The sequence below is a fragment of the Gambusia affinis genome, linkage group LG12 (genome assembly GCF_019740435.1).
Source record: "Gambusia affinis linkage group LG12, SWU_Gaff_1.0, whole genome shotgun sequence".
Lineage (NCBI taxonomy): Eukaryota > Metazoa > Chordata > Actinopteri > Cyprinodontiformes > Poeciliidae > Gambusia > Gambusia affinis.
The window spans coordinates 23,147,655-23,175,220 of NC_057879.1; the positions used below are offsets into that span (position 1 = coordinate 23,147,655).

Sequence of the window (27,566 nt, forward strand, 5' to 3'; positions counted from 1 at the left end):
AGATCTTTGGTGGAGAGGAAGAGGAGGGAGGGGAGAAGAGACGACAGAGACTTGGTCAAGGGGGAGAACAAAATCAAGACAAAGTAAAAAAAGCAAATGGGGAGGAGAAGGAAGAGTGACAGCCAAAAAAGGGGGGTTGTTGCGTTCATCGCCACAGGAAATAGGCCCTCTTATGTTCACTAACTGACAGTTAACACTGCAGCCCTGGTGGCCATGCAGCTGGTCTACAAATGGAGGTATGAGAGACTTTAAGCAGCTCCCCGTACCTCCTGGTCATGATTAGAATAACAATCATTCTGCTTTTAACCCAAATATCTGGAAAAACTTCAATTCTGACGCCAAATTTAGCGGCCAAATGGAAAAAGGCAGCTATGATGGGGGAAAAACTGGATTAGTAGACTGTATGAAGAGAATGAGAAGTAAATGTGACAGGAAGAAAACCCAGAAGGAGGCAGAGGAGGGAGGCTGGAGGTTGGGCAGGGGGGATTCATGACTGACACATACAGAGTCCTATGGGGAATGAGTAACGGAGCAGCCGGGGCTGGGAAACCCACCCAAAGGCAATTAAGGGTAAAGGACGACAAAAATATTTGATGAACTTTTTTCTTCTCTCTCTGCCTCAAACGGGACAGAGGAAGGAGTCGTGGGATCTCGATGGAACTGGAATTAAAGACCAATGCTTACTGGGAGTTTTGTTGATTTTTCTTTAAGGATGATTTAAAGCTAACAGCGAAACATCCGGTTGGATAAACTTGCAAATAAAGCGAGAAGAAGCAGCAGAAACTTTTTTTTTTATTTTTTTGGAGGGGGCCCGAAGCAAAACCCCGAAGAAGAAGAGAAAGAAAAAGAAGGGGGATGGATAGTTTTTGCGCAATGACGCGCTGATGGGAGAAAGCTAAAACCTCTTGGAAAACCTCTGGGAAAGTTTTTTAAATTGGTATTACTTTTTTGTTTTTGTGGCGCCCTTTAAGGAGTCGCAAGAGATTGAGATCGGATCTCTGGGTCCTGATCCGGAGGACGATGGGGGCCGCGCCGGGCTCGGGCTGGGAGGAGGGCGAGTTCGAGTTCAAGCTGGTGTTTGAGGAGGACCCGCCTCAGCGGCAGATCCAGGGGCCGTCCCCGGCGCGCACAGCCGAGCCGGAGAGCTCCGTCGGCGGGGAAGAGGAAGGTGATGGCGCCCTGTTGCGGCTGGACTCCAGCAACCTCGGTTAGAGTCACAAATTCAGTTCAGGCTGCAGATAAAGAAACTGGAAACCTTCTTAATGCATGGGAACGTTTATGCATGTTTGTGTAGCTGCATGATCCACACTAATGACGGCCTCCGTCCATATGCATCCGCTAATGTGGTGTGTGTTTGTGTTTCAGGCTGCATGCGTGCCTGTTTCGCTGGGTGAATTCTCATAGCAGCTTTGTTTTTTGGTATGGTATGCATCTGCGTGCATATCTCTCCGTTTCCCTGTTTGTTGTGCGCATTTGCGCGCGTGTGCATGTGTTTGGACTTGTGTGCGTGCGGCCCCAGACTCAATGTGTTTCTAATCAGCTGTGCGTGTGAGCAAAGTTAACAGCTGCCATCTGGGAAGGAACCTCAACCTCTGTGTACTGAGCGCACCTCCCTTCTTTCGCTCGGCCTCCATCTCCCTCTCATTTTTAACCGCAAAACTCTCACAAACACGCATCGTATCCAATCGTTTGTTTCACGCCCACACTGGCATTTAGTTGGATTACCAAACCCCAGGCATGAATTTGCAACTGCAGGAGAAGTTCAGGAGAGATGCACCAAGCTAGGAGATCAGATTCAGCCAATTTTGACTATTATTATTCTTCAATCTGCCATTTATCGAAGAATAAACTTTTCTCTTCTTTATATTAAGTGACATTCTGGGTCATAAATGCACAACAATCACATTTTTGCATTTTTATTTTCAGTTGGAGGCATACTTGGATGCATAAATGTTTAAGTATAACACCTTTATGTTAGGATAGGTTTCACTATTTTGCATGTTATACACAAACAAAGCAGAAGAAAAGAGATAATGCTCTGAAATGTGAAGCTTTTTCACTTTTAAAGGCAAATATACAAAGTACAGATATTCTTTCAAATTGTTAACCCAAAGGCCTTTAGAAGAGAGAAAGAGAAAGACAGTAGAAATATAATTTATTGTCTCAGTGGGGGAAAATTTGGTGTAACAGCTGCAAAGTGAAAGGCAATCGAGGCATATAGGTTCACAAAAAAAAAATAAAAATACAATTTAGCTTAATATACTGTACAGTATTTTACAACATAAAATACTGCAAAGTAATAAAACATGGCATACTCCAATCCAAGGAATGAGCAACTGAGTAGGAAAATAGTTTTTTTATTTACAAAAATATGCGTGTATATTTTTGAATAAAAAAAACAACAACAGAGTGTTAAAAATATGTAAAAATGAAACAACAGAGATGAGCAAATGCCAGCAGAAATATTGTTTAAATTAATCTACATATTATTTTTTTAGTAGTTTGTTACTTAATGTCTCATTTTGTAGGAAATCCTTTTAATCACAAAAAATGACACCTTTTTTTTTACAGTGTACTCTTCTACTCTGATCAGGAAGTTACTGAAAAATAAATTTTTCACCTTATTTTTTATTAATTCTTTCTTATATATCAAAACAAAATCTTCAATTATTTTTAAACGCGTTATGCCAAAGGTGTCCAAACTTTTTGCCATTAGGTCAGCACTTTTTCTTTAAAATTAAAACTGAAAATATTTATTTCTGAAGACATTTGCTGTTTTTTAAATCTCTTCAATAATATACTAAATAGGTGATATTATTAAAAAAGCAAAGTAGTCTAACTGTTAGACAAATAGCGTCTGGCACGGTTGCTGTATTAAATAATAAGTAGATATCGTCCAAAGGTTTTGTCGTTTTTTTGTTTTTTTGGGGGGTTTTGTGGCAACAGAAGTTTGGTAGCACTTGCTGAATTTACCAAAATGTAATAAATAAAATCAGAAACATTGTTAATAAAAGGGAAAAAAAAGCCTTATATTGTACCGAAATAAATGTTTAAGAAGATTTTATTTGTCTGAAAATCTCGTATTAATTGCTCCATTCTTGAATTGTGGAACGAGGAGCCAAACAAAATCATCCAGAGGGCCACAAATGGCCCCCGGGCCACACTTTGGACATCCCTGCATTATGCTGAAGCATGTATGTTGATGCAAGTTTTTAAATTTCATAAAAATCAAATAATCTTTAGGGACAGATACTCTGTGGTCGTGCTTTTAGCACTGTTGTCGTCTTGCAGGAATAAATACAGACAATCTTTTAATTTATTTGTTTATTCTTGAATTAAAAACTTATACCGTCAAATCAGTTTCTCTTTTATGTGTTACAACCTCCAGAAAGTAACTTAATCAGCTAAATCAGAACCTTAAGTTGGGATAAGTCCAGAAAAAAAAGATTGGTTTATCTGTTGTAATTAGAGAAAATCTTAATTTAAGTTAAAAAGTTTCATGTTTTAAAGACTTAAAGTCTCCATTATTCTTCTCTACTCATGCCAAATGTATTTAAACTTCTCCTAAAGAATTCACATTTAATTATTTAATGATGCCACATTTTTCACACTTCAGTTCAGTTTTAAGATAGTCATCAGTGCTATTTCCCAAAATCAGTTTCTTTAGCAACAGTAACCGAAGTTGCAGACATCTTGAAGTAAAACGCTGATCTATTAAGAAAACACACCTGTACTTGTGGGTAGCAGTACAAGAAATCCTTACTGCAAGACCTCAGCATGTTTATTCCCCCTGCCAATAAATTTTAACAAGTGAATTCACACTTCAAAGAAAGATTTATTTCCCATATGGAGCGACTCTCTTAGATGTTGGGAGTGAAGCAGGAATGAAAGGTTTGTGGTTCATACGTTACTTTATCCTCTCTACGCATCTGCTCAACATACAGTATGCAAACTCACTTCAAACAAAAATGAGCTGCTGCACAATTAAACGTGACAATTAATGTAAGTGTACTTCACAGCAGAAACATGGTGCTTTTTACTATCTTTATAATAGTGGATTATTATTCTAATATTATATTTTATTAGATCATACCATTTCCTTTTGGTATGGTCTTGAAAATGTCTGATGTCACTGAGCAGCAGATGCAAATTTAGGCGTAATTTCTGCAAAACTGCAGAAACCAAAATAACCTACTCCAAAAAGTAAATATGCAAATTCAAAATCTAAATTATTTTCTATTTGGATTGTGATGAAAAATCTGGAGGAAATTAGATTATTGTTTTGGGAAATATCACATTTCTTTTGGATACTAAAGATGGAAATAACATTTTATTTCAAATGTTTAAATTTGGAGTCATTCTACAGCGATAACCACTGACCAGATGAATTTGTTATCAAAACTTTTCCTGCCCAGTAAACATTTCCATTGTTTTGAGCTCTTATCTGCTGGTTCTAAGTGTTAATTTATTCATTTTTTCTTAAGGACTATAACACATAAAACAGAAACATGTTTTTTTAACAGAGGTGGTCGTTTTGATTCTGACAAAATTAGGTAGTTTTGTACTAATTTATGCACTGAATCATATTCCTTTGAGACTGATGTAACTTTCAATAAACATAAAAAACTGTATAAAAGTACTTTTAGGCTCGTAAGCCTAAAATGCTTCTTATTATATTTACTCTCTGTTTGCTGGAGTTGCACTGATCATCACCAAGTTCCAATTTTTGCTGATTCTGATTGTTTTCGTCTTTGCTGTAGATTATAACATATAAAATTATTAAAATGTGATGCAGATTTTTTTTGACAGAGGAAATAGTTTTGAATCTAACTCTGAATTAAACAATGACATGTTCATCCCCATGAATGCATAGGAAACTAACAAAAAAGAAGAGTGCATCAAAGTATCCAGTACATGCTTGACACATTTTAAAGACTAAAAATGACTTGCTTGCTTTCTTAAACTTTTGCTACTTCTGATATCGATATTTGGTACCGACACCCAATACCAATACCAATCAGTATCAGCCAATTTTGTTCCCTTATTTTGGTACGTCTCTATCTATTTTATATTCTAGTTCGCATTCTTATTCAGGGATTGGTGCCAAAAATAAATACCAGTGTGGGAATGAGTGAAGCAAATGGAAATGAAAGAGAGGTGATGGAGGAAAAATCGACCTGTTCTGATCTTTAGTTGATTGATTGGTGCATCTCTATCAATTATTCCTAAAACGTCAAACTTTTATTTGTTTACCTTCTCCTTTTATGGCATTTTACATCTAAAAACTTGATTTCTGAAAAGCTCTCACTGCATGTTTGTTAATGCCACAGTCTTCATGCATATTAGGGGTTCATTACACAAATATCTCATACTTTGTGATCTCTCAAGCGGGCTGTAACTCTCAGGTTGGGGGTATACATTGCTTTAAAAAAAAAATCAGTAATTAAGATCTTTTGTACTTTAGAATAGCTTTTTTATTGTGTTCAATAAGTGTTAGGTAAGCTTTCGAGGCTCATAAACTTTACTGGTCTGCACACACACATACGCCCAGATCTAAAACAAAACCTTGCCTCAGTACAGCAGCTTTAATCACTTGGAAATATTTCTTTTGCCAGGAAACATTTGAAGAGATTTCTTTCTTTCTTTTTTTTTAAACCCTAACTCGTAATTTGTTGGCGGTCTCAGTTGTGTGTCCACGTTGCCCAAAATTTGCCTGCATGGCTCACCGCCATCATTGCACAACAATGATCAGATGGAGCCTCGCTCATTACAGAAAAACCGCTGCGATGCTCCGTGTGGAAGACGGGAATTACATGTGGCCCCAACCGGCTGTGGCCTTGTTAGGGTGGCTGTTTGAAATGCAACAGAAAAAACTTTGGGTGATTTCATGCCTAAGAAAATGTTTTTTAGTGCCGGTTATAAATAACTAGCAGCTTGGTATGCAGCTGTTAATGAGTTTGTCATAATTTTGGTCGTGATGCCATTTTTTTGATGCTCAAAAAAAAACTATTTAGAAAATATAACTTATGTTATCTAAACCCCCCAAAATCTATAGTAGCTCTTAAAATTGCCCACATTCCCATTAAAGTGTTTGGTTTTATTATATGTATCATCTTTTCTACGTATAATTTAGTATTTACCCTGCACAACTCTGCTAAAAAAACAATATTAAATATTAAAAAAGGTGTGAAATCTGACTGCATTTATGAGTACTACTGAGCTAGTACTTTGTTGAAGCAGCTTTGGGTTAAATTTCAGATTTTTTGGTCTTGACTTCACAATATTTACACACCCTGTCTTGCAAAGGTTCTCCAAATCTATCAGGGTGGTCCAGTCCATAACTTTAACTCTTGTTTTAATCTTTTGTACAAATAGCTGCATGCTTGGACTCACAAAGATGCTAAAAAAATAAAATCTTTTTACATCTTCTGGAAATACTTTAGATCCTTTCTGTAATCAAATTTTAAAATTTCTGACACCACTTATACCTTAAAATGCTTTAATGCTAACAGTTGCAGACGCTAACACAAACAGTCTTCCTAATTTATGCTCTTAGAGATTCAGCCAATCAGAGCCAAGGAAAATGAATGGTGCTCCTGGATTGGCTGATTTGGAAAGTTGCCCGCCTCATTCATTTTTTTTTTTAAACTAAACAAAATTGGTGTCAAACGTTTGAGCAGAATTCTTTTTTTGTTTTTGCTGCTATAATTTTAAAGATATTAGGCGTCAGATATACATCATCCTACATTAAGAAAATCAAACAAGCTTGATATAAATTATTTTTTGTGCTGTTGCAGCTAAAATTTTTGTAGCCCAGTTGATTGACACAAAAATTTTAGCTGCAAAAACAGAGAAAATGATCTACATCAAATTTGTTTGATTCTGATCATGTGAGACGCTGGATCTATGAGGCCCACTGGAACCGTTTTTCCAAAATCTTAAATATTTTAAATCTAAAAATAAGAGTGGCACAAAAAAAATGTGGGCAAAAATGTTGCACAGTTGACTGACCTCATATTGTGTTTGATTTTAAAAATGTATACTACCTATATTACCTTTGATAACCACTGGAAACATTTTTAAGGAGATTAAACTGATTGCAGCACAAACAAAAATCTTTGCTGGACGAATGTAAAATTATTGACTGACCTAATATCTCATTTGGTTTTGTAAATGTGGACTGGCTTGTTGACCTTTGATAATCACTGGAAACATTTATTAAGATGTTTAAACCGATTGCAGCACAAACAAAAAAGTTGCTGCACAAATTTAGCACAGCTGATGGACAATGTATTTTGTTTGATTTTGTAAATGTGGACTGGTGAGTTGACCGTTGATAACCTCCAAACATCGAAACATTTATTAATACCTGTAAAATGACAGCAGCACAAACAAAAAAAGTTGCTGCACAAATGTTTGATTTGAAAAAGTTGGAGGAGAAAATCTCACTTCATTCCACAAAGTGGTAAATTTTTTCGCAGATAATTCGGAGTCACGTTCTGTTATTGTTTTCAAATTTTCATTCACCTCAATGAAAACAGAAACGCATCCCCACATCATGATGGCACCACCACCATGTTTTCTTGTGGGTTTTGGTGTTTGGTTGGTGATGTTTTTGTGTCTAAAATGCCTTTTGGATTTGGCTTCACCAAAACACATTTTTTAATAAAGTTTTAATCTGGCCTGAATGTTTTCTTTGAAAGAAAAAGCTTCTTCTTTACTGCTGTACTTCAGGAAACGGACACTTACGAAACACAATCATTCGTTTGAATCCTCAGATCAAATGGATCTTCTTAAGAAAAAGCATCAATCAAGACTTAATATCCAGTATTTCATCTTGCTAGACTTTTCCTCAGCATCTAGCAAAGGAAAGACCATAACGATGCACAAAGCATGTAGCTAAAACAAATAGATCCGGGTTCATAAACCCACATGGTCGTTCATGTGCAAATAATAATAAAAAAAAGCTTTAAAATGTTTATTGAAAGTAAAATATGATTGCAGTGATTATTTTAAAAAACTAGCTTATTTTTTTCTTTAAAAAAAAATTACTTCTCAGCATAAACTACAAGGTTGAAAAACTCATTTTGACCTGGCAATTGTTTGGTTTATGTCATTATACTGACGTTTATTTCACCAGATGGTGGTTCAATTAGAAAGGTTTAGGTAGTCGTTTATCTGTCTTTGCATATCTTATAAGATCATGTTGTTCTAATAAAAACTGCAGTAAAATCAAAAATAACTGGAATGAACCCCACTTGAATGTTACAGGCTAATTTTCTTAATCTATAAAAACAATAAAAGGATTAATTGACCTGTTATCACAGGAAAATCAGCGGTGTTATCTTAATAATAAAATAAATCCAGCCCATGATATTGATATAATCATAATAAAACAGGCTAAACAGTTTGGTCCACTGCTTTTGTTGGCTTGCTTTTAAAAGCCCCAGTGGGTGCGTTTTCCATACGGCAACAATTACAGCAAATTGAGGAAAACTAATGCGTAATAAATGATAAAGGCGTGTTCATGTAGAAAAATGAATCTTAATTACATCAGTAATTTTGTTTAAGAGTTGGATTGAAAGTTGATGCATCCTTTTATTAAAAAAATAATCTCAAAACAAAACAACAAAGTAAACCAACACAAATACAGAGCTTTTGAGAAAAAATAGAGGATACACATATAGCAAAAGATCACAGACTAAATTAATAGTCAGTTTTATTCCCAGAGAAAAATAATAAAACATGTGGAGGGCCATAAGTGACAAAATGTAATAATCATTAAATAATTAATTGAATTTACCATTAAATAAATAAATGTTTAATACATTTAGTACACAATAAATTCATTAAATATGTTAATAAATCACTAAATGCAAACATATAATTAAAGTCGAGGGGCGGGGCTAACACTGTTCAACGCTGTTAGCCCAGCTTGATTCTTTGAAAATCATGGTGACTCTTTGGAAAACTTTTACAGTTAGCAACAAAACAGGAGAAGAAAACTGTCTTCCAGACTATGTAGCGGAAAGAAGTTGAATAACTGATTGTAAAACTAGTGGGGTTTAATGGATCAGAATAAGCCCCGCCCATGGCTCCGCCCCTCTGAATTAATGGGCGGGAACAAGAACCATAGAATAATTAAATATGCATTTAATTATGTTTCTGCATTAGTTACTAAAAGTTTCAATTTTAATGATTTAATAACATCTAAAAAATATAATTGTCTATTAAATATTTAATTAGACATTTATGTATTTAATGGTACGTTTAATTACTGATTTAAGGATGCATTTATTTAATTTAGTCACTATTGGTCCTCCAAACCATATTTTTCCCCATGTAGTCAACCTCACAGTTCATTTTTTTCAGTCACTCATTCAGGAACAGATAACCACGTCCAGAGCCGGCCCAAGGCGTATGCAAGTTAAGCGGCTGCTTAGGGACCCAACACCACCAGGGGGCTCCCAAGAGCATCATCTGATTTCACTTTGTAGTGTTTTCTTTATTTTACACATCTGTTCCAAATTTTAAAAACAAAAGGCGTTAAACCTGTTTCCTGTAAATTCAGTGTTGCTTTTAAATAGTTAAATTAATATGCCACACTTAAATATCACTTTGCATTTCAAAATGCTAATTAATTTGAGTGTCTTTCCTTCAGGGTGAAAATAAATAGCCATAATAACACTGGTATGTTGTAAGCTAATTACAAATGCCACTAACAATAGTAGATATGTGATGAAGTATCTGGTGTTGACATGTTGGTATAAGTGGCCCCCAAATCAAGATCTGCTCAGGGCCCCAAAAAGGCTTTGGCTGGCCCTGATCACATTTATTTAATTTAGTCATTTTGGTATTCCAAATTACATTTTTCCTTATATTCAACTTTGCAGTTAATTATTATTTTTTTGTTAATTCGTTAAGGTACGGACAACCACTTAGCCATCGCTCATGCAGGACACTCAATCAACATCCCCAGCCCGCCGCCCTCGTCCAATCAGAGGGCAGGGATGCATTCGCCACCTCCCCGACGGGCCACCGTCAGAGAGTTCAGCGGCACCTATGAGAGCCTGCCGGCCCGCTCCGTTCAGGTGAGACAAAAACAGTTCATGACTCACTGAACTAAACTTTTTAACTGGTTTGGTTATTCCTATTCCACACTCTGCTTATAGTGTTTAAGATTTTTCTCTAACTTTTATTGAGATGTAGGAAACTGATTCTAAAATTTACGCAGTCTCTTCAAAAATAGCTAATTCCAGATTGGAAAAACGTTGCTTGGTTTGATGAGTTCATAAACCAGCAGATCTTTGTGTCAAATGTCACCGTACACAGCTTGAAAGCATGGCTCCACCTCGCCTTGTATTAAAGGGGACCTGTTATGCAAAATTTACTTTTTGCACGTTTTTGTATTTCTATTTGGGTTTCTGCTGCGTCTAAAACCAGTCCGAGCACTTTAAAAAAAACAAAAATAAAACATCAAATCGTTTTTTGGTAATCAGTTGAGGACTGTTGGTCAAAAACTTCCCAGTTACCTGGCAACCCAAGCGGAACTTCAGCCCAGTTACTTAACAACCGAAGCAGAGTTCCAGCATGTTTGGTCAGCTGTTTTTTCCCACTGTATGTGCTGTATAATGGCTGCTGGAAAAGGCAAGTGTTTTGTCATTGACTTGCCATCCAGAAACCACTTGTTGCATTCTTGTTGGTTGTGCTGGACGCTGTACTTCTGCTTTTCAAACATGTAATTGCACATCTGTTTGCAGCCATTTTCATGTGCGACTGTAAATCTTGAGTTGGGGGGCGTGTGGCCAGCAGCAGCTTATTTAAATTTAAAGTGACATGAGGCCCTAAAACAACTCAAAATAGGCATAACCGATGAGTTGTGAATGCTATCTAGCTTTATTCTTAATTTATGTGACTTTTTAAAAAAATTATATTGAGGTAATGTTATAGAAGAACACATTTCATTGCCCAGTTTTCTTTTTGTTTTCAATGCAATAAGAGCAGAAATATTATTCTAAAATGACTACTGTTACATAGTATCATGCCTCTGCCATCATTACTGACACTCTCTCTCACACACATGGTGAATAATATTCATTCATTAGCACACAATATCTTCTGTCTTTTTCTTTGTTTATTTTTTGTGTGTTTTTTCACTAATGTAATGTAGTATATCATATATCTTGAACTCTGTTGTAAATTTAATTTCTAGTGTTTTGTTTTTAAATTTCTATTAAAAAAAACATTTATTTTTATTTTCCTCCAGGTGTCGGAGTCCTGTGTGGTTGAGTGCCCCAGCATTCAGATAACCACCATTTCCCCGGAGGATGAACCGGCGCCGCCCGTCCCCAGCTACTGGGAAATGGGCAGCGGCGGCGGCTGGGACAGGGAGCGCCTCTACCTCCCCCTGCTGGACCCTTTCTCCTACCGCGACCGGTTCCCCGGCTCCCTCAGCCCCAGCCCCGCCTCCAGCCCGTCGTCCCGCGGCTGGCTCAGCCCGGCGTCCAGCTGCGACTCCCTGCTGGTGGAGGAAGAGGAGCTCAATGAGGCCAATGTCGGTTTCGGACTCTCCCCGTCCTCCAGGCCCACTTCCCCAGGAGGAAAGAAGCGCAGGAACTCTCCTCTGGCGTCTCCCTGCATCTCGCGGAGGAGCAGCTACTCGGAGGACCTGCAGGGATGCAACCTGGAGGGCGGAGAGTCCGCCTCGCAGTCGCAGGCGCTGCCCGGCAGCTGTGAGCTCAACATCCCGCAGAAAACCAGGAAGACGTCCCTGGAGCAGGTGGAAGTTCTGAGTTTTTTTTTTTTTTTTTCCATTAGCCATAAAAATGTGCAAATTGAAATTATGAAAATAAATTTGCTTTATGCACGAAATAATATGTTTTTTACTAAAACGTTTTTGCTCTAGATCAGTGTTTCTCAATTCCGGTCCTCAGGCCCCCCTGCCCTGCATGTTTTAGGTGTTCCCCTTCTGCCACACACCTGGATTGAATCTGTGGGTGATTAACAGGCGTCTGCAGCACTTGAGGACTGCAGAAGAGGTCATGCAATCATATGGATCAGCTGTTCTGAAATAGAAACACATCTAAAACATGCAGAGCAGTGGAGCCTGAAGAACGAGAAAAAAAGAGGAGTAAATTTCCACCCAGAGAAATTCAGAATTTTCTTTTGGATAAATCTTTACATTTTTTTCCAACCTCAGGAAAATGTTTCAGCTTGAAATGTCAAAAATTTTCCTGAAAAAACTGTGAGACTATTGTCAGACTTTTTTGAGAAAAAAACTTGAAAACTTTATGAGTATGAAAAGTTGAAAATTTTTCACTTTTTTAAAGCTCAGAAATGTTCAGTTTTTCTTTGAGAGAATTTCTGAGGTTGATCTAAAAATTTATTTTTCCAGCAAATTTTAGATTTTTCAAAATCAGAGGCCTTCTTGTTTCTTTTTAGCAAATTTCTGAGATTAATCTAAAAAAAAAAACTTTTTTCAAATTTATTTTTTTTTTTTTTTTTGTCAAACTCAGAAATTTACTTGTTCTTTCCAGAAATTTTTAATCTACAACATAATCTATTAATGTCTGGGGTTTTTTTGGCAGATATTTACTCCTTTTATTTTCTTCCTAACCACAAGGGTCCTAAAACGCCAAAGTAAGCAACTGGGTTTCCATTTACTATAAATTGCACAGATTTAAGTATAAATACGGCAATTTAAAAAAAAAAAAGGGTTAGGGTAAGTAAGTAAAGTAAAGTTGAGTTTTAAAAGTAAAAAGAAATTGCTAGAAAATATTCAGAAATGACTGTGGTTTGAACTCTGACTGAAATAACTGGTAAATGAGCCAAAACTGAAACATTAATTTATCTGATGTAACTATTTACATCCTGCCGTTATTTTTAATGACGTACTGTGTGAACAAGCTTAATCATGTTTGAGTTTCATTTAATTTCTTATTTAATGAAAACACTGTGATTGTTTTTTTTTAAATATTTTTTACATTAGCAGAATATAAACAAGGATTTGCTCATATTTGTAATGTAAATGCAGCCAATGAGAGGTGAGTCGGTTAAATAGAGTCGTGTTTCGCTGCAGTTGTCTCCCAGAGAAGTGGACCAGGAGCCGGGTCTGGGCCGAAGCTCCCCCTGTCCGCTGCCGGAGACCCAGCAGCCCAGGAGAGAGCCCCCGTCTCTGGGAATGGACTACCTCCCTGTGCCCCCTGCCCTGGCCTGGGGCAGAACCAGAGCCAGCGCCCACAGTCCTCTCTTCAGGCAAGAACACATTTTATGATAAAAAACAGTGAGGGGTTCTGTTGTCCTCTATTCAAACTGAAAAACAACCAAAAGACACTTGAGAAGTGCGTCCAACCTGCTTCAGTGTAGAGTTTCCAGAATTGTTGAAATCTGATCTCAAATAGACAAAACCGTAAATCCTGGAAAGGTCGCCAGTCCATCGGCGGGCAACAAAGAGACAGGCGGGGCAAACAATCATCTACACGTTCTCACTCTTAAGGCTGCAGTACGTAATCTTTAGAGGTGCACCGGTTGCAGAGTTATCCCCGATCTCTTAAAAACCTCACTTGTCGATTCAGATTTTTGGCCTATAGCATTTTTTTTTGTCTGAAATGACGCTAAATTAGCTGGTGGGCCAGTCTGTCAGTCAAACCTTTCACCTTTTACTTAGTAACTAGTTACATTTATTCACTTGCATTTACTTGAGTAACCTTTAGGGAAACATTTATTTCTACTCTTGCTTGAGTAAAATTTTAGGATTTTTTACCCACTAAATGAAAAACAAACATGTTTTAACCAAAAACTCACCAGACAGACACTCACCTGCAGTTTCTGTTTTAGTGTCTTAAGTTTTTTTATTGAAAGAAACTGATTTGGAAAACTTTTGTTTTGCCTGATTTTGTTATTTTTTTGTTACTGACATGAATTATTGTCATTTTTGTCCTTAAATTAACTTTACATTTTGGTCCATCTGATTATGTCATAATTTGTTCAGTTACTCACTACTTGAGTAGACTTTTTATTTATTTATTTTTTTACCAAAACAAAACATTTCTTGGACATCTACTTTTTACTTTTACTTGAGTAAAAATATGTTGAAGTCTTTAATAATCGGTCAGAAACAACCAGTGCTAATTTAATTCTTTTTTTTACTGCGGTATATATCTCACACTGGGCGTCTGCTGTGCTGTTATTTAGGTTTTTCTCATCTGTTAAACAATAATCTTCTGTCCTTTAGGTCTAATGCTTTGCCTCCACTTGACTGGCCGCTCCCGTCCCAGTTTGACCAGTATGAGCTGCGCATCGAGGTGCAACCCCGGCCGCACCATCGAGCCCACTACGAGACGGAGGGCAGCAGAGGCGCCGTCAAAGCCGCTCCCACAGGACATCCTGTTGTCAAGGTGCGACGGACGTTTCCCACGCTGCAGAAAATAACTGGGATTTTACTCAGATTTCTTTTACTTAAACCAGAAAGGTCCAAACTGTCTGAGGGGTGAAATAGTCCAGTTCAAAACACTCAAGTAATTTTCTTTTAATTAAATGCAGAAATAATAATTAAATTAACTATACATTTTGTATATTATTTATTAAAGTACATTTAATAAATTTACATTCTTAAATATGTTAAAGTATATTTATCTTATTATGTATATTTATTTACTTTAAATAAAAGACATTTGAATATTAAAAAAAGATCTTTAGATGCAAAAAAGTTACTTTTTTCGCATCTAAAATTTTGTTTATATTTTTTTAGAATTTTAAGAAATATTTTTATATTTTCATATTTTTTTTGAAATGGCACAAATTAGGGGTATTTTTGCATTTTTTAGATCCAAAAATCTATTTTTCATCCAAAAAGCATATTTTTTATTTTTTAGAATCTTTTTTTTTTTTTTTACTTTTTTAAAAATATTTTCAGATTTGTTTTCTCCAAAATACTAACAAATCTAATTTTGGCAAATCATAAAAATTGTCTGAGTTTGTAATCCTATATTTATACAAAATAAAAATGATGTAAAGTTTAGACTTAGAATGAATTAAGAAGCTTAAGTATTACCAAACATTTCCTTCTTCTTGTAAATTTAGGATTTTATTTACCACCAAAATTTGTCAAACTAAAACAAATGAAAAATTGTTACATTTGCTTTAAACTGTGATAATAAGGGGCCACACAGAATTACCTAGAGGACCATAAATGGCCCCCAGGCTGCACTTTGGCCACCCCTGATTTAAGCAGAAGTCTTATTTTTTCCAGTGTTTTTGTGATAATGAAGGAAAGTCCCATGTGTGTCTCCTGCTGTGTTTTGTTTCTCTGTGTCCAGCTGTGCGGCTACGCAGAGAGGAAGCCGCTGTCGCTGCAGGTTTTTGTCGGAACGGCTGACGACCGTTCAATCAGGCCTCATCCTTTCTACCAGATACACAGGTACAGACCACGGTCAATATAGTTAACTAAAACCAAACAAATAACGTTTTTTATTAGCTGAAATAAACAAAAATCCGTGTTTGATGGAGAAAAACTATTACTAACTAGAACTACATCATGTGTTTATAAAACTAAAACATACTAAAGTTATAATATGTTTTATAAATCCATTTATTAGATGGGAAATTGATTTTTTTCTCCCACATAAGCAGTTTATAACGCCACTCCATTCTCCTCCTGGTGACAGCAAAAGTTGGGAGAAATTTGTTGTTCAACAATAGTTAAATCTATTTTTTGAAAATGGCATTTTCAAAAATGAACCAAGGTATGAAAAACTATAACTAATAAAAACTAAGCTAAACCTAAACAATATTCAACTACTAAAAACTAGCAAACACACTAATTAAAACTAACTGAGTTTGACAAATAAAGGTCACAATGAAATGAACTAAACTATGATGAAATGCCCAAACCTAATTTAACCCTGGTGCAGAGAGAACAAATTTATCTCCATGCTTCTTTTTCAATTAATTAAATCTAAAACTCCTCACAAGATGCATCATCTGACTGCGGCTTTAATGCAGTGTAACAAATCGTTTTCTGCCTCCAGGAAATATCTCCTCCCATTTTTTCTCAGCTCTAAATACAAAAATCAGACTCGGATAAATAATATCCGGATGAATTCAGAACATTACAGCTACAGCTAAAGCTCATTTGAGATTTTTTTAAACATCTAATCAGGACAAGTACTGTTTGTTTTCAATAAATAAACTTAAACTTAAACTCAATAAATAAACTTTTTAGCTGGATTACAAATATTTAGAAAGCCAGAATAAACATGTGAACAGTAATAAAGTACCCGAGGCTTTGCTGCAGAAATAATTTAATTTATGATCATTTAAGGATCACTGATACAGGAGTTAGAGTAATAAAGAAGAAATTTACTTTTTAGAGAATATGTGATACTGCATGTTTACGTTTTATCTGACTTTTATGTCAAAGATGTCAGACATCCGTCATAATTCTGGTGCATATTAGTCTAGAAATGTTAAAGGAAAATATGCATTCAACTGCAATAAAAGATTAACTTATTGTATACATCTTTAAAAAGTATTTTGGTCTAGTTTCTAGTGAAAATAAATTAGTAGATTTGACAAAAGACAACACTAAAATACAAGTAACTTTTCATCAAGACAAAGGAGCTTGTTTTAAGTTAATTAATCCTTAATATTGATAAAAAGGTTTTTGTTCCGATAGTAAATAATTTCACTTTCATTTTTATTATGTTATAAGTTAAATAATTTGCCGATGGTACTAGAACTAATTGACTTAAAACAAGCTGCTTTATAGTGCTGAAAAGTTACCTGCAAGTTAGTTTTGTCTTATTTCAAGTGTACTAAGATATTTGCACTAGAAACTAGACCATAAATATTTGGTAAAATATGTATTTTAGCAGTGATGTCATTTAGTTTAGCAAAGACTAAAGAAAATTCACAAAATTCTGAATTTACGCCTTTTGCTTCCTCCTGTTTTGTACTTTGTAAGATGTTTAAGACAAATCTTTGGCAAGTTCACTGGCAGATTATATATTACATAAGAAAGCTGTCTTGTTATAAGTGAAATGATCCGTCTATGGAAGTAGTACTTTTAAAAATAATAAATATTAAGGAATTATTGACTTCAAACAAGCTCCTTCATTTTGCTGAAAAGTTATTTGTAAGTTAGTTTTGTTTTACTTTAAGTGTAATAACATATTTGTGCTAAAAGCAAGACCAAAAATATTTGTCTTGTCTCGTAATATTTTGTGTTTTTGCAGTGATCACCAAAACATATCACTGAATCTTGACTGTTTTATTTATGCCAATTAGTTTTTTTTTCCTCCTCTAACATGTAAGAAAAAAAGAGTATTTTCATCTGTTTTGTTGGTATTTGTCAAATGAATGTTCAAAGGGAAACAGATAACTGAAATATCTTGGGTAAGGTGATGTACCCAACATTTTTCTGACTTTTTGGACTCTTAATTTTAAATGTTTCTCATTACGTAGGGTGACCGGGAAGATGGTCGGCACCGCCAGCCATGAAAGCGTCCAGGCAGGGACCAAACTGTTGGACATCCCCCTCAACCCCGAGAACAACATGACCGCGCTGTGAGTAGGAACTGAAGCCTTTAAATCTGTTTTGTGTTGCTACTTCAAATCTTTTAGCCTACTTCATGTTGTCAGGCAGGTAATGTTTAAAAGATTTTTTTATTCTTCATGTCTGTCATTAGTTGTGCACATGATAACTAAAGAGTTAGTTGCGCTAACCCAAAAGCACTTAGTTATGCTATAGCTAAAGTGCTATTCCACTATGGTGTTTAGCAGAAGCTAATGCTAACACTCAACTCACCATCTGTTACAACAGTAAATTGCCATAAACAGGATAAAATTTGTCATTGCATGTCTACCTGCACAGAAAGTGATTTTATGGAACAGATTTTTCGCTCTTGGTTTCAGTTTTATAGTTGTTGAGTTTTGTTTACTGTTTCTGATTTTGCCTAACTGAACACAGCAGCAGGCCTTCAGTCAGAGAGCACATAAGTAGATTTTAAAGTATTTACTACATCTTTAATACAGAATAAATGTCTGCACTGCACGACAGGTGGACAACGTAAGGAGAGGAGAAGGAACAACTGCGCAAACACACTTCAAAATAACAGCATGAATATAAACATCTAACTGCTTAACCAAAACTTCAGAGATGTTGAACTTTATTCAAATACAAGCTTACAAAACAGCCAAGTGCAGTATCACTTTAGAGTTTATTTAGGAAAAAAACACTTACATAGGAGGAGCTAAGTGCGCTAAGTGTTTTCACAGTTAGCTAAAGCGCTAGATGAAAAATTAGCTACAGTATTAGCGCATTAGCTGAAGCGTGCCCACCATTATCTGTCAGAAATCAAGCCAAGATGAAAAACTGAAACTAAGCTAAACTTGACAAATTAGATCTGGTTAATCAAAGCTAATGTATTATTTAATAAGGGTGCAATTACTTTTCCATGTAGGGCTATATTGTTTTGGATAGCCTTTTCTTCTCACTTCACATTTAAAATTGCATTTTGCTTCTCAGACTTAAAAAAATATATATTTATTTCTGCCTTGATTTGCTCAAATTTAGCTAAATTTTAGTGCTTGATGTTTGTGTTGCTGCCCAACATTTAAACTTAATCTGCTGCTTCTGTGAGTTAAAAAAAACTTCTAAATATTTTTCTCTAAAGACTATTACAGTCAAAGATTATTTTCTACATTTCTGTTAAGATCTTCCAAAACATCAATTGTACACATTTTGAAGAAAGATTATTGTAAAAGTTTAAATCCTATTTTTTTTCTCTTCTGTCTGAATTTCCTTACCTTTGAAAGAAGTTAAAAGTGTGTCTTTTTAAAATTTCTTTTTTTGTCAATATTTATAAGATGCTGTCAAGATATTTTTATCACGGTGAAAATAAACATAAGATTGTTTATAAATGATCGAAGTTTCTTCTACTTCAGAAAACATAATTTAATTTAACAATTTTGTTTTTCAGCATCGACTGCGCTGGGATTCTGAAACTGAGAAACTCAGACATCGAGCTGCGAAAAGGCGAAACGGACGTCGGGAGGAAAAACACTCGCGTGCGTCTGGTGTTTCGTACTCACCTCCCTGTAGCGCCCCCTGTGGGCCCTCCTGGGCGCGTCCTGGCTCTGCAGGTCGCCTCTTTGCCCATTGAATGCTGTAAGACGCGGCATTAAGTTCAACTGAATTTAAAACTTTGTTGTAATTCCACAAGAGGCCAACGTTTGTCCGTTTACCGCTTCAGCTCAGCGGTCGGCCCAGGAGCTTCCTGTCATCGAGTCAGTCAGCGTCACGTCCTGCTCTGTGGAGGGAGGCGAGGAGCTGCTGCTGAGCGGTACCAACTTCCTGCCGATCTCCAGAGTCCTCTTCATGGAGAGAGGCACCGGTATGAGTTTGACACCAACCCAAAAAACAATAAAATACAATTAAATAAAAAAGCAAATACACCCTGGTCTATTTTGAACACAGTCAAACGTTAAGATAGCCTTAAATAAGTTGATCACATATCTTAAATTTAATCGTGGCTGGACTTTTAATCTCAAATATTCGATGTAGATTTTTTTTCTTGCCGTACTATCAGGCAAAAGTTTCAGTCGCCCCCAGACATCTTATTTACGTTCTGCGTCGCCAGTTTATTGAGGCTACCGCTAATTAGCTGCTAATCCTTAGCTAGCTGACTAGCTTTTCTGCGTCTGTTGTCCTGGAAACAAATTTTAAAATAATTCAATAAATAAAAACAACAATAATATTTTCCTTTGGCATTAAAGCATCTTTTTTGTAAATGTATAGTCCCAAAAATGTAGATTTAATATTTATTTTTATTCTAAAGACAGTCTAAAAATATTACTTGCTGTTTGTTGATGTTAAGATAACAGATATACTCAGTGAAATGTTTGTCAGATTAAAAATCTTTATATTTCAGGCCTCCAAGTTATTTTTGTTGTTTTTTGTTTTTTTCATCAATGTCAAGCTTTTTTAAATCAAATTAGGGTGACCAAACATTTCCCGGGACATGTCCGTATTTCACGTCCTGTCCCGGGCGTCCCGGGATATGGTCACCCTAATTAAATGTATTTTACCAAATATAAAATTTCTCTTTGCTCTGGCACATCAGATGGGAAACTACAGTGGGAGGAGGAGGCGCATGTGGACCGGGACAACAGCAACGAGGTAATTTTACGACTCTCACTCAGTTTAAATATCTTCAGCAGTTCTCCCACTTTGCACCCCGTTACAGCGCATAAATAGTGATACATTGACCCAGAATTTATTGCAATAAATGACAATATAGTTGTTGTTGTTTTTTGTGATCAATGTATTGATAATGGCATTATAATGCAAGCTCCATACCAATAATCTTTAGTTTTGTGACAAAAACACTGGAACTGTAAGGCATTTTATATATCCAAAATAAAAGATCGACAACCAAAACAATAAATAAAATTAAAATAAAAACCAAATACAACCAAAACCAGATTGAGTATAATGTTATTATTTGTGGTTTGTAAGGTATATCATCAGACTTCTGACTTTTGGATGTGTTGGTGGTTTTTAATTTGAATTGCCTTTTAGAATTTGGACGGAGTTTAAATGTTTCTCCAAAATATTTTAATAAAACACTAACACAATTTGTGTGCATTTTTCCTAGTAAAGTGCAAGAAACTATAATTTGAGAACTAATAAATAAAATATATTTTTTGAGGTTGAGTTGAGAAACTAAAGTACAAAAATAAATTAAAATTTCAAGAGGAAATCTGACACTAAAGCACTGATCTGATATTGATATTATTGATAATCTGTATCAATTCGTCCATGTTTTGCAGAAAATCCACGCCACATGTTACTTTTAACAGCGACTGTAAATTCATTCTTTTCTGGTTCAGTTCTTCATTTGCCCATACCGGCTTTTAGCAGCAAATTTGTGTCAGACACAATGGTTTGACTATTAAGCAGTAGGTAGAAAAGCATGAAATCAGATCCATAAAACTAAATCACAGCACAGCCTCAGTGGTTGAGACTCTGCCAAGATGGAGTCTAATGTGCCCAGATTAGCCTGTTAAAATCGTTCTTTTGTTTGCTAAAAGCGCCACATCTGTAGGAACTAAATGGATAAAAAAAGGCAAAACTATTAACAAAATTTTAAAAATTAGTCACTTGCATTTCAGTCAATTTTTTCCCTCTAATGGAAACATACCAAGCAGACAGAAAGGATGTATATGTCTAAAAATGTTTGTACCTTTATTATATTTAATTGGTTTTTAATTATAGACATTCAAGATTGATGTATGTACGTTTGAACTGCAAATGTAAATGCTTTCTATCATAATACGTACCCATATATGTGTGTATTTGTTGCTACAGTGTTTGCTGTGTGTGAGGGTTCCTGCCTACAGTGACCTCTCTGTCAGTCGGCCTGTGTCCGTCAGTCTGTACGTCTCCAACGGGAAGAGGAAGCGGAGCAGCACGCACTGCTTCAAGTACCTTCCTGGTGAGCAACTCGTGACATTATTACCTCATCGCAACTTTATTACCACTCCTGATGTTTGCAGTGACATGTAGAGATGCCCTGACCCGATATTCAATTCGGTGACGATGTATCTGATCCATAAGGGCCGATCTATTCAGTCTAATTCTATGCTTTGTCCTCTGAGCAATGTCATGCTTGAATATTTATTTTTTGTTACATTTAGAACTCCTAATTCCACTTTCTGAACCATTTGAAAGAAGATTTATTGCAGTTTCTTTTTGTCAGTTTCCGTTCCCTAATTACACTGACTGAACAAATCAAAGTTGTCAGCTGGTTTTACCGCTGTGCAATGGCTGCTGGAAAAGATAAATGGTTGTTTTTGACTAAATATGCAGAAACCACTTATTGCATTCTTGTTGGTTCTGCAGAAGGCCGCACTTCTGCTTTTCAAAGATGTATGGTTGTTTAATTGCATATCTGTTTGCATCCATTTTCACATCCGAGTGTAAATTTTGAGTTGGTGGGCATGGCCAGCGCCTTATTTGAATTTAAAGTGACAGGAATCCCTAAACAGCTCAAAATAGGCAGAAATTACCAAACTAAAATCTCGTTATCTAAGAATTATTTTGTGGAAAAAATTTAATGAACATGTTTTATATTGACAGAGATCTGTACAGAGGCCTATTTTCAAGTCTGGATAAGTGAGAAAACTAAAAATTTTGTATGGAAAACAGTTCATATTTAGTTTCCTAAGATGGAAAAATCTAATTTTCGGCTTTTTACGTGATGATATTTTTTTTAAAGTCACATCAGAACTTTAGTTTCTTTTCTCCATCTGATTGTTCTTGAGTTGCACTCACCTTTCTGGCCTCCAGATTCTTTTACATCAGCTGCACTCAAAATTCTTGAACTGGGTTCAAGTAGATGTCAAAGCATCAATTGATTAGAAGAATCTGTTTTAAATTTAGGATGAACCAGTCCAGATTAATTGTTTAAGATGTTTCCTGATTTAAATTTGTCCAGATGCTGGCAGGAGAAGTCTGGAGTTTTAAAAATGGGAGCTTTGTAGGAACGCTGCCTTCTGCTTAATGTGTGCTGGCAAGATAAAATTAGATCTTTTCCTATGGTTGATTTACTTTGTTAAAAGTTCCTGGAATAGTAAAATGTATAAAAAAGTTGCTGCAGGAATGGTTAGGAGTGCAAAACACTACAAATTTAATTAAAAAATGTTATTTTTTTACAAAAGAGGAATTCACATCGACTTTTTACACACTTTAACTAGGGGTGAAAATAGGTTTATTTGTTGGTTCAGTTTGTTGGTAAAATAAATGAACATCTTCTATGTTTATGTGGTTCTTGCAGAAAATAGCTAAATCAGTAACTTTTATATTCTTGTTTTCTCTCATTGCAAATTGCATACAAGACAATTTTCATGCTTTGCTTCTCCTGTTTCTATGCAGTAAAAATTTGAGTTTTACAAGTTTAATGGTTACAATCTTTACCTCATTCTGCATATGTGAGGTTTATCTGCAGCCATGTAGATTAATAAAACTGATAAAGTGTGTGTTAAAGTTATGTCTTATATTTTACTTTTGCTATCAAACAAGGTTAATAACAGCATATATTTTACTAAAATTCAAAGGAAAGTTATTATGTAAAATTCACTTTTTGCATATTTTTCTACGCAACTGCTTCTCAAAATGCTTTAAAGAAAAGACCTAGCCGTTTGTTGGCAATAAGTTAATGATTTTTGGTGTCTGGAAAATGTGTCTGTTCAGATACCTTTCTAATGTTGAGTCACATTTGACAGAGACTGTGCCGTTACCTAGCAACCCCAGCTAAGCCCAGCTCTGTTACCTAGCAACCAGAGCATTTGCTCAGGTGGTTTTACCGCTTTATGTGCTGTCCAACGGCTGCTGGAAAAGACAAGTGTTTTCTTGTAGACTTACCATCCAGAAACCACTTTCTGCATTCCTGTTGGCTGTGCAGGAGGCTCCACTTCTGCTTCTCAAAGATGTAAGGTTGTAAAACTGTCCATCTGTTTCCAGCCATTTTCAACTGTAATTTCTTCAGCTAGTGCAATTAGGAGTTTAACAGCCAATGTAAAATAATTAATAAAGAAACTGAAATTGACAATAACAATAGGTTGCCTACCTTGGTTAAACCTGAAAAAAATAAAATGCAACAAACCTTTTTTCAGATGATTCAGAAAGTGCAGTTAGGACTTCTAAATAAAGTTTTTTTAAAAAGTAAAATAAATAATAAAGCTTTAATTTGATCAGAGCAGAAGGTATAGAATTATACAGAATAAATCTAAATAGATCGGGCGCATTGTCACCGATACCCGATATATTTTTATCAATATTGGGAGCGATACAGATGGGTCTAGCTGAAACCTGCTAATCATTGCTAGCCATGAAAAACCCAGGATAAATAGAAATATTATGTAAACTAGATAATTTATCTGTTTTCCTCTCAGTTATGTTTAAAGAAGAGGATCCTTTGCTGTCCCGTCCCTCTGCTCCCCCTCTGGACGGGGGAACTGTGGGTCCGCCCAGAATGGACAGAGGCTTCCACGTGTCCGACGACCGCGGCCTCGGCTTCCACCTTCCCCCCTACTCCTCCACCTACTCCCCTTCCTGCCTGCCCATGACCTACCAAGAGGAGTACTGCCCCAAACCCGACAGCGCCGTGGAGGAGCCAGGCGGGTCCAGGGCGCCACTGTCCGAGCGTAATCCCAGCTTTGAGAACCTGGAGCTGGGCTTCACTGAACTGCTCCCCCCTCTGTATCCCCGCGGCCCTCAGCCTCCGTCCCCGTCTCCTTCCCCATGGCTGGACTCCCCCTACCTGTCCTCTTCACCTTCTCCGTCCCACTCTTCCTCTCTCAGCCCGTTCCCCACTGAAAGCCCCCTAGCCAACTCCCCGCTGCCCCCAATTCCCACCTCGCCTTTCCCGCAGTACTCCACCTATCCTCAGGAGCTGTGTCCCTCGCCTCCGTCCAACCCTTACCAGGACGCCTGTCCGGCGCCGTACTCCCACTACGAGGGCTGGGAACCTCAGGGAAGGATGCTGGGTACGAGTCACGGGGGAGAGGAAGACGCCAAGAACCAGGAGTGTCCACTGGAGTTTAACAGCTCGGCCTCTATGCACCACATTACCTTCGAAGAAGGTGAGGCAGTTATAAGAGACAACAAGAACATTTCTGAAGATCTGACCAGAATCCGGGGTACTGCTGCTGAAAATTAGCAACAATACTAAATTTAAACCAAATGTAGTGACTAGCGTCTGTAGCATCACAATCATGTTGACTAACATGGATGTAGTCCATTCAGCTACATGTAGCTATTACATGAAAAATGAGCTAAAATACTTATTTATGCATTTGGTCACTAGATTACGGAGCCACCTAGTGGACACGGGAAAAATTATTTTACGTTACCTCGCAATAAATTAGCCAATACGCCCTAATCTGTTTTGTATACAGTCACAAATGTTGATTTAAAATTGCAAATATATTCACATTTAAAGAGCTGCAGCCTCTTTGATGCAAAAAAACTTATAAAAAATGAATTTATTCACTGCATGTTTATGTTTGTTTATGTAAAGTTGAGATGGAAGTGCACATCTTTATTAACTGCATTTAGACTAAACACAAAAATGACATAAAATAGATGACCTTATTGCATGAAAATAACTGGTCATAAAACAGAAACAAGTTAATGGGCCCATACTGCTACATGTTTTGTTTTGTTTTTATATCATTAAAACAAACAAAACAATTACGTTTTTACAACACTGAGAAAACAAACAAAACTAAAATTACTTAGATAAATCTCAAAATTTCTGCCTATTTTTTGACAAAAATCTCCTTTTGTTTCTCTGTCATCAACGATCATAATGCACTGTTGTACTGGTCAGATGCAGACACAGCTATTTATTGCTATTTGAAGAAATTTTGAATGGGTTTTACCTGTACATGCCTGCTCAACCCGCCCTTTGGAACATCTTGTTTTTGCCCAAAATGAAAATTAATTTGGCACCGCTGTTTTAGGATGTTTTATCAACTGATAGTCGGGTAGACTCGGTTTGATTAGGAACCAAAATTGCAACATTTGTTACACAAAATTCAGATAGTAATTTTCCTCTCTTATTCTGTCTCCTCCGTAGTGTCAGAGTTCATCGGGGAGGACATCCAGGCCTACCAGTCAGGCTCGCACATGAACAACTAGTCCAGCTTGTGATGAACCCGATTGGACGTTCAGCATCTTTTTAAATTCCCTTTGCACTTGGTATTAAGTTGGGATAACTGCAGTAGCACATAACTGACAGGGGAATCTGGTGGGAAATGTATGCAATTTTATTCCAAACACTGTTTTATAAAAGGGAAACTGATGTTTTAAAATATCTGCCAAAATAAATTATGTAAGAAACTATGCTGTGAGTCTGGTGTCTCTTTTGGGTGTTTATTTGTAGCCTGAAACAAACAGACTTGAAAGAATGAAAGCGGAAATAATTATTGTTGGAAAAAAAGTTTCATGAATTAATTATGTATATGTTAATACATGTTGTTTTTTTTTAAGTTTAATAATTAAGTTAACCATTTAACATGAACTGATTTTGTAGGTTTCTGAGTTCATTATGTGTAAAGAGAAGTTTTCAGACTGCTTGACATGAAAAAGCATTTTAATGCTGTTTCTCTTTATTTAGATAGAAAAATAGTTCTCTTAGCAGTACAGTATTTATGATGATGTGTTTATCATCCTTTATTTATCCAAGTGTAACTGAGGTCAACATTTTTTGCAATAAAATAAAATTAAATAAATGCCTTGTCATTAACTTCAAATTAAGATTATTACTTGGACTGATGTGACCTAGAAATTGGATTTTCTGCCTTTTTATGAGTCTGAGCCCTTCTACGCTGCAAAACACAAAATCTTACCATGTATTTTTGGTCTAGTTTTTAGTGCAAACATAGTACATTTTCATCAATATTATGGAATTATTGACTTAAAATACATTTCTATTTTGTGCTGAATCTTGCCGCTTTGTCAAATTGAGTGTTTTTGCACTGTAGTTTTATAAAACAGTGTCAGGGTAGGGGGATTTAGCAGCAGATTGGGTTGAGAGATGATGCGTTTCTGTGATAATCCAGATCCAGCATGACTATATAAGGCCTGACGCCTGCTGGAGGGTTCAAAGGTTATCCACACACCCAGTGCCTGTTTCAGTGTGTCGCCTCGAGTGAGATGGAAAACCCAACTTGCATATTTTCTGCACTTTTTTATCTATCTTATGAAGATTTAAAAATGACCAAAGAAAAACATCGAGAGCTGAAACTTGTTAGATAGCCAAATTAATTTGAAATTTTTTTTTAAATGATAGAAACTTACAGAAGTATTCTCACGTCTCTGTTTTATTTTTGATTCTCTTTTTATGTCCTGATTTTAATTAATATTAATGTTAAATATTAACATATTAATATTTAATATATATTAAAAGATATATTTTTAATATCTTTTAATATAAGATATATAAAAATTATATTATTTTTATATATCTTATATTGCAACTGATTATTTCCTCATTGATTAATTTTTTCTGTCAATCTATTTCTTATGTAGAAAGGCTCAAACATCTGTATAGCTTTTTAATATTTTGTCATAAGAGAGTTAGAAAACAGCAAAAATAGAGTCACAGCACCACCTATTATCACTTTTCCCCCCGAGCAACCAGACTTTTGTATAATCTTTGTAAATTGTGTTTAATAAACATACAAAAAAATACCAACCTGGATTACAAGAATGTCTGTCTGCATGAAAACAAATAAATCGTTTTACATTTTCATTTTGGGAAAATTCCTGGCTTTTTCTCTGATTTGCATGAAATAACTTCAAGTTCCACTAGGGGCGGTATAGTTTCAAACATCTGGCAGCGGCCCCATCAAGCAGAGCTTCTTTTATTTGTACTTTGCAAAATATTGAAGACAATTTTTGAGCTATTTCACTCATAACATGGGGAAAAATGTCTCGTTACATATGAAATAATCTGCCTATGGAACAAGAACTTTAAAAAAATGGATATTAAGGAATT

At 36.0% G+C, this 27,566-nt stretch overlaps 1 protein-coding gene across 2 annotated transcripts; it reads left to right on the forward strand.

Annotated features, from left to right (window-relative positions):
• The first annotated feature begins 608 nt into the window (after nucleotides 1-608).
• Nucleotides 609-25,909, forward strand: nfatc4 (nuclear factor of activated T cells 4). 2 transcript variants are annotated; one of them, XM_044133716.1, is made up of 13 exons: nucleotides 609-1,207; nucleotides 9,925-10,091; nucleotides 11,267-11,779; nucleotides 13,079-13,254; nucleotides 14,234-14,396; nucleotides 15,318-15,418; nucleotides 17,464-17,565; nucleotides 18,981-19,168; nucleotides 19,254-19,394; nucleotides 20,124-20,179; nucleotides 21,371-21,497; nucleotides 23,956-24,645; nucleotides 25,644-25,909. In XM_044133716.1, exons 1-13 carry the CDS (start codon nucleotides 1,021-1,023, stop codon nucleotides 25,703-25,705), a joined length of 2,673 nt encoding a protein of 890 aa, XP_043989651.1. In that variant the 5' UTR covers nucleotides 609-1,020; the 3' UTR covers nucleotides 25,706-25,909. The 2 variants fall into 2 exon arrangements, with proteins under 2 accessions (XP_043989651.1, XP_043989652.1); XM_044133717.1 differs by having other exon boundaries at nucleotides 616-1,168.
• Nucleotides 25,910-27,566: the final 1,657 nt, after the last annotated feature.

Excerpts from the sequence above, each read along its gene's own strand:
- nfatc4 (XM_044133716.1), top strand. The coding sequence starts at position 1,021 with ATGGGGGCCGCGCCGGGCTCGGGCTGGGAGGAGGGCGAGTTCGAGTTC. Across the intron at positions 14,397-15,317 it reads CAGGACATCCTGTTGTCAAG|CTGTGCGGCTACGCAGAGAG; the intron begins GTGCGACGGACG and ends CTCTGTGTCCAG. Across the intron at positions 19,395-20,123 it reads CTTCATGGAGAGAGGCACCG|ATGGGAAACTACAGTGGGAG; the intron begins GTATGAGTTTGA and ends CTGGCACATCAG.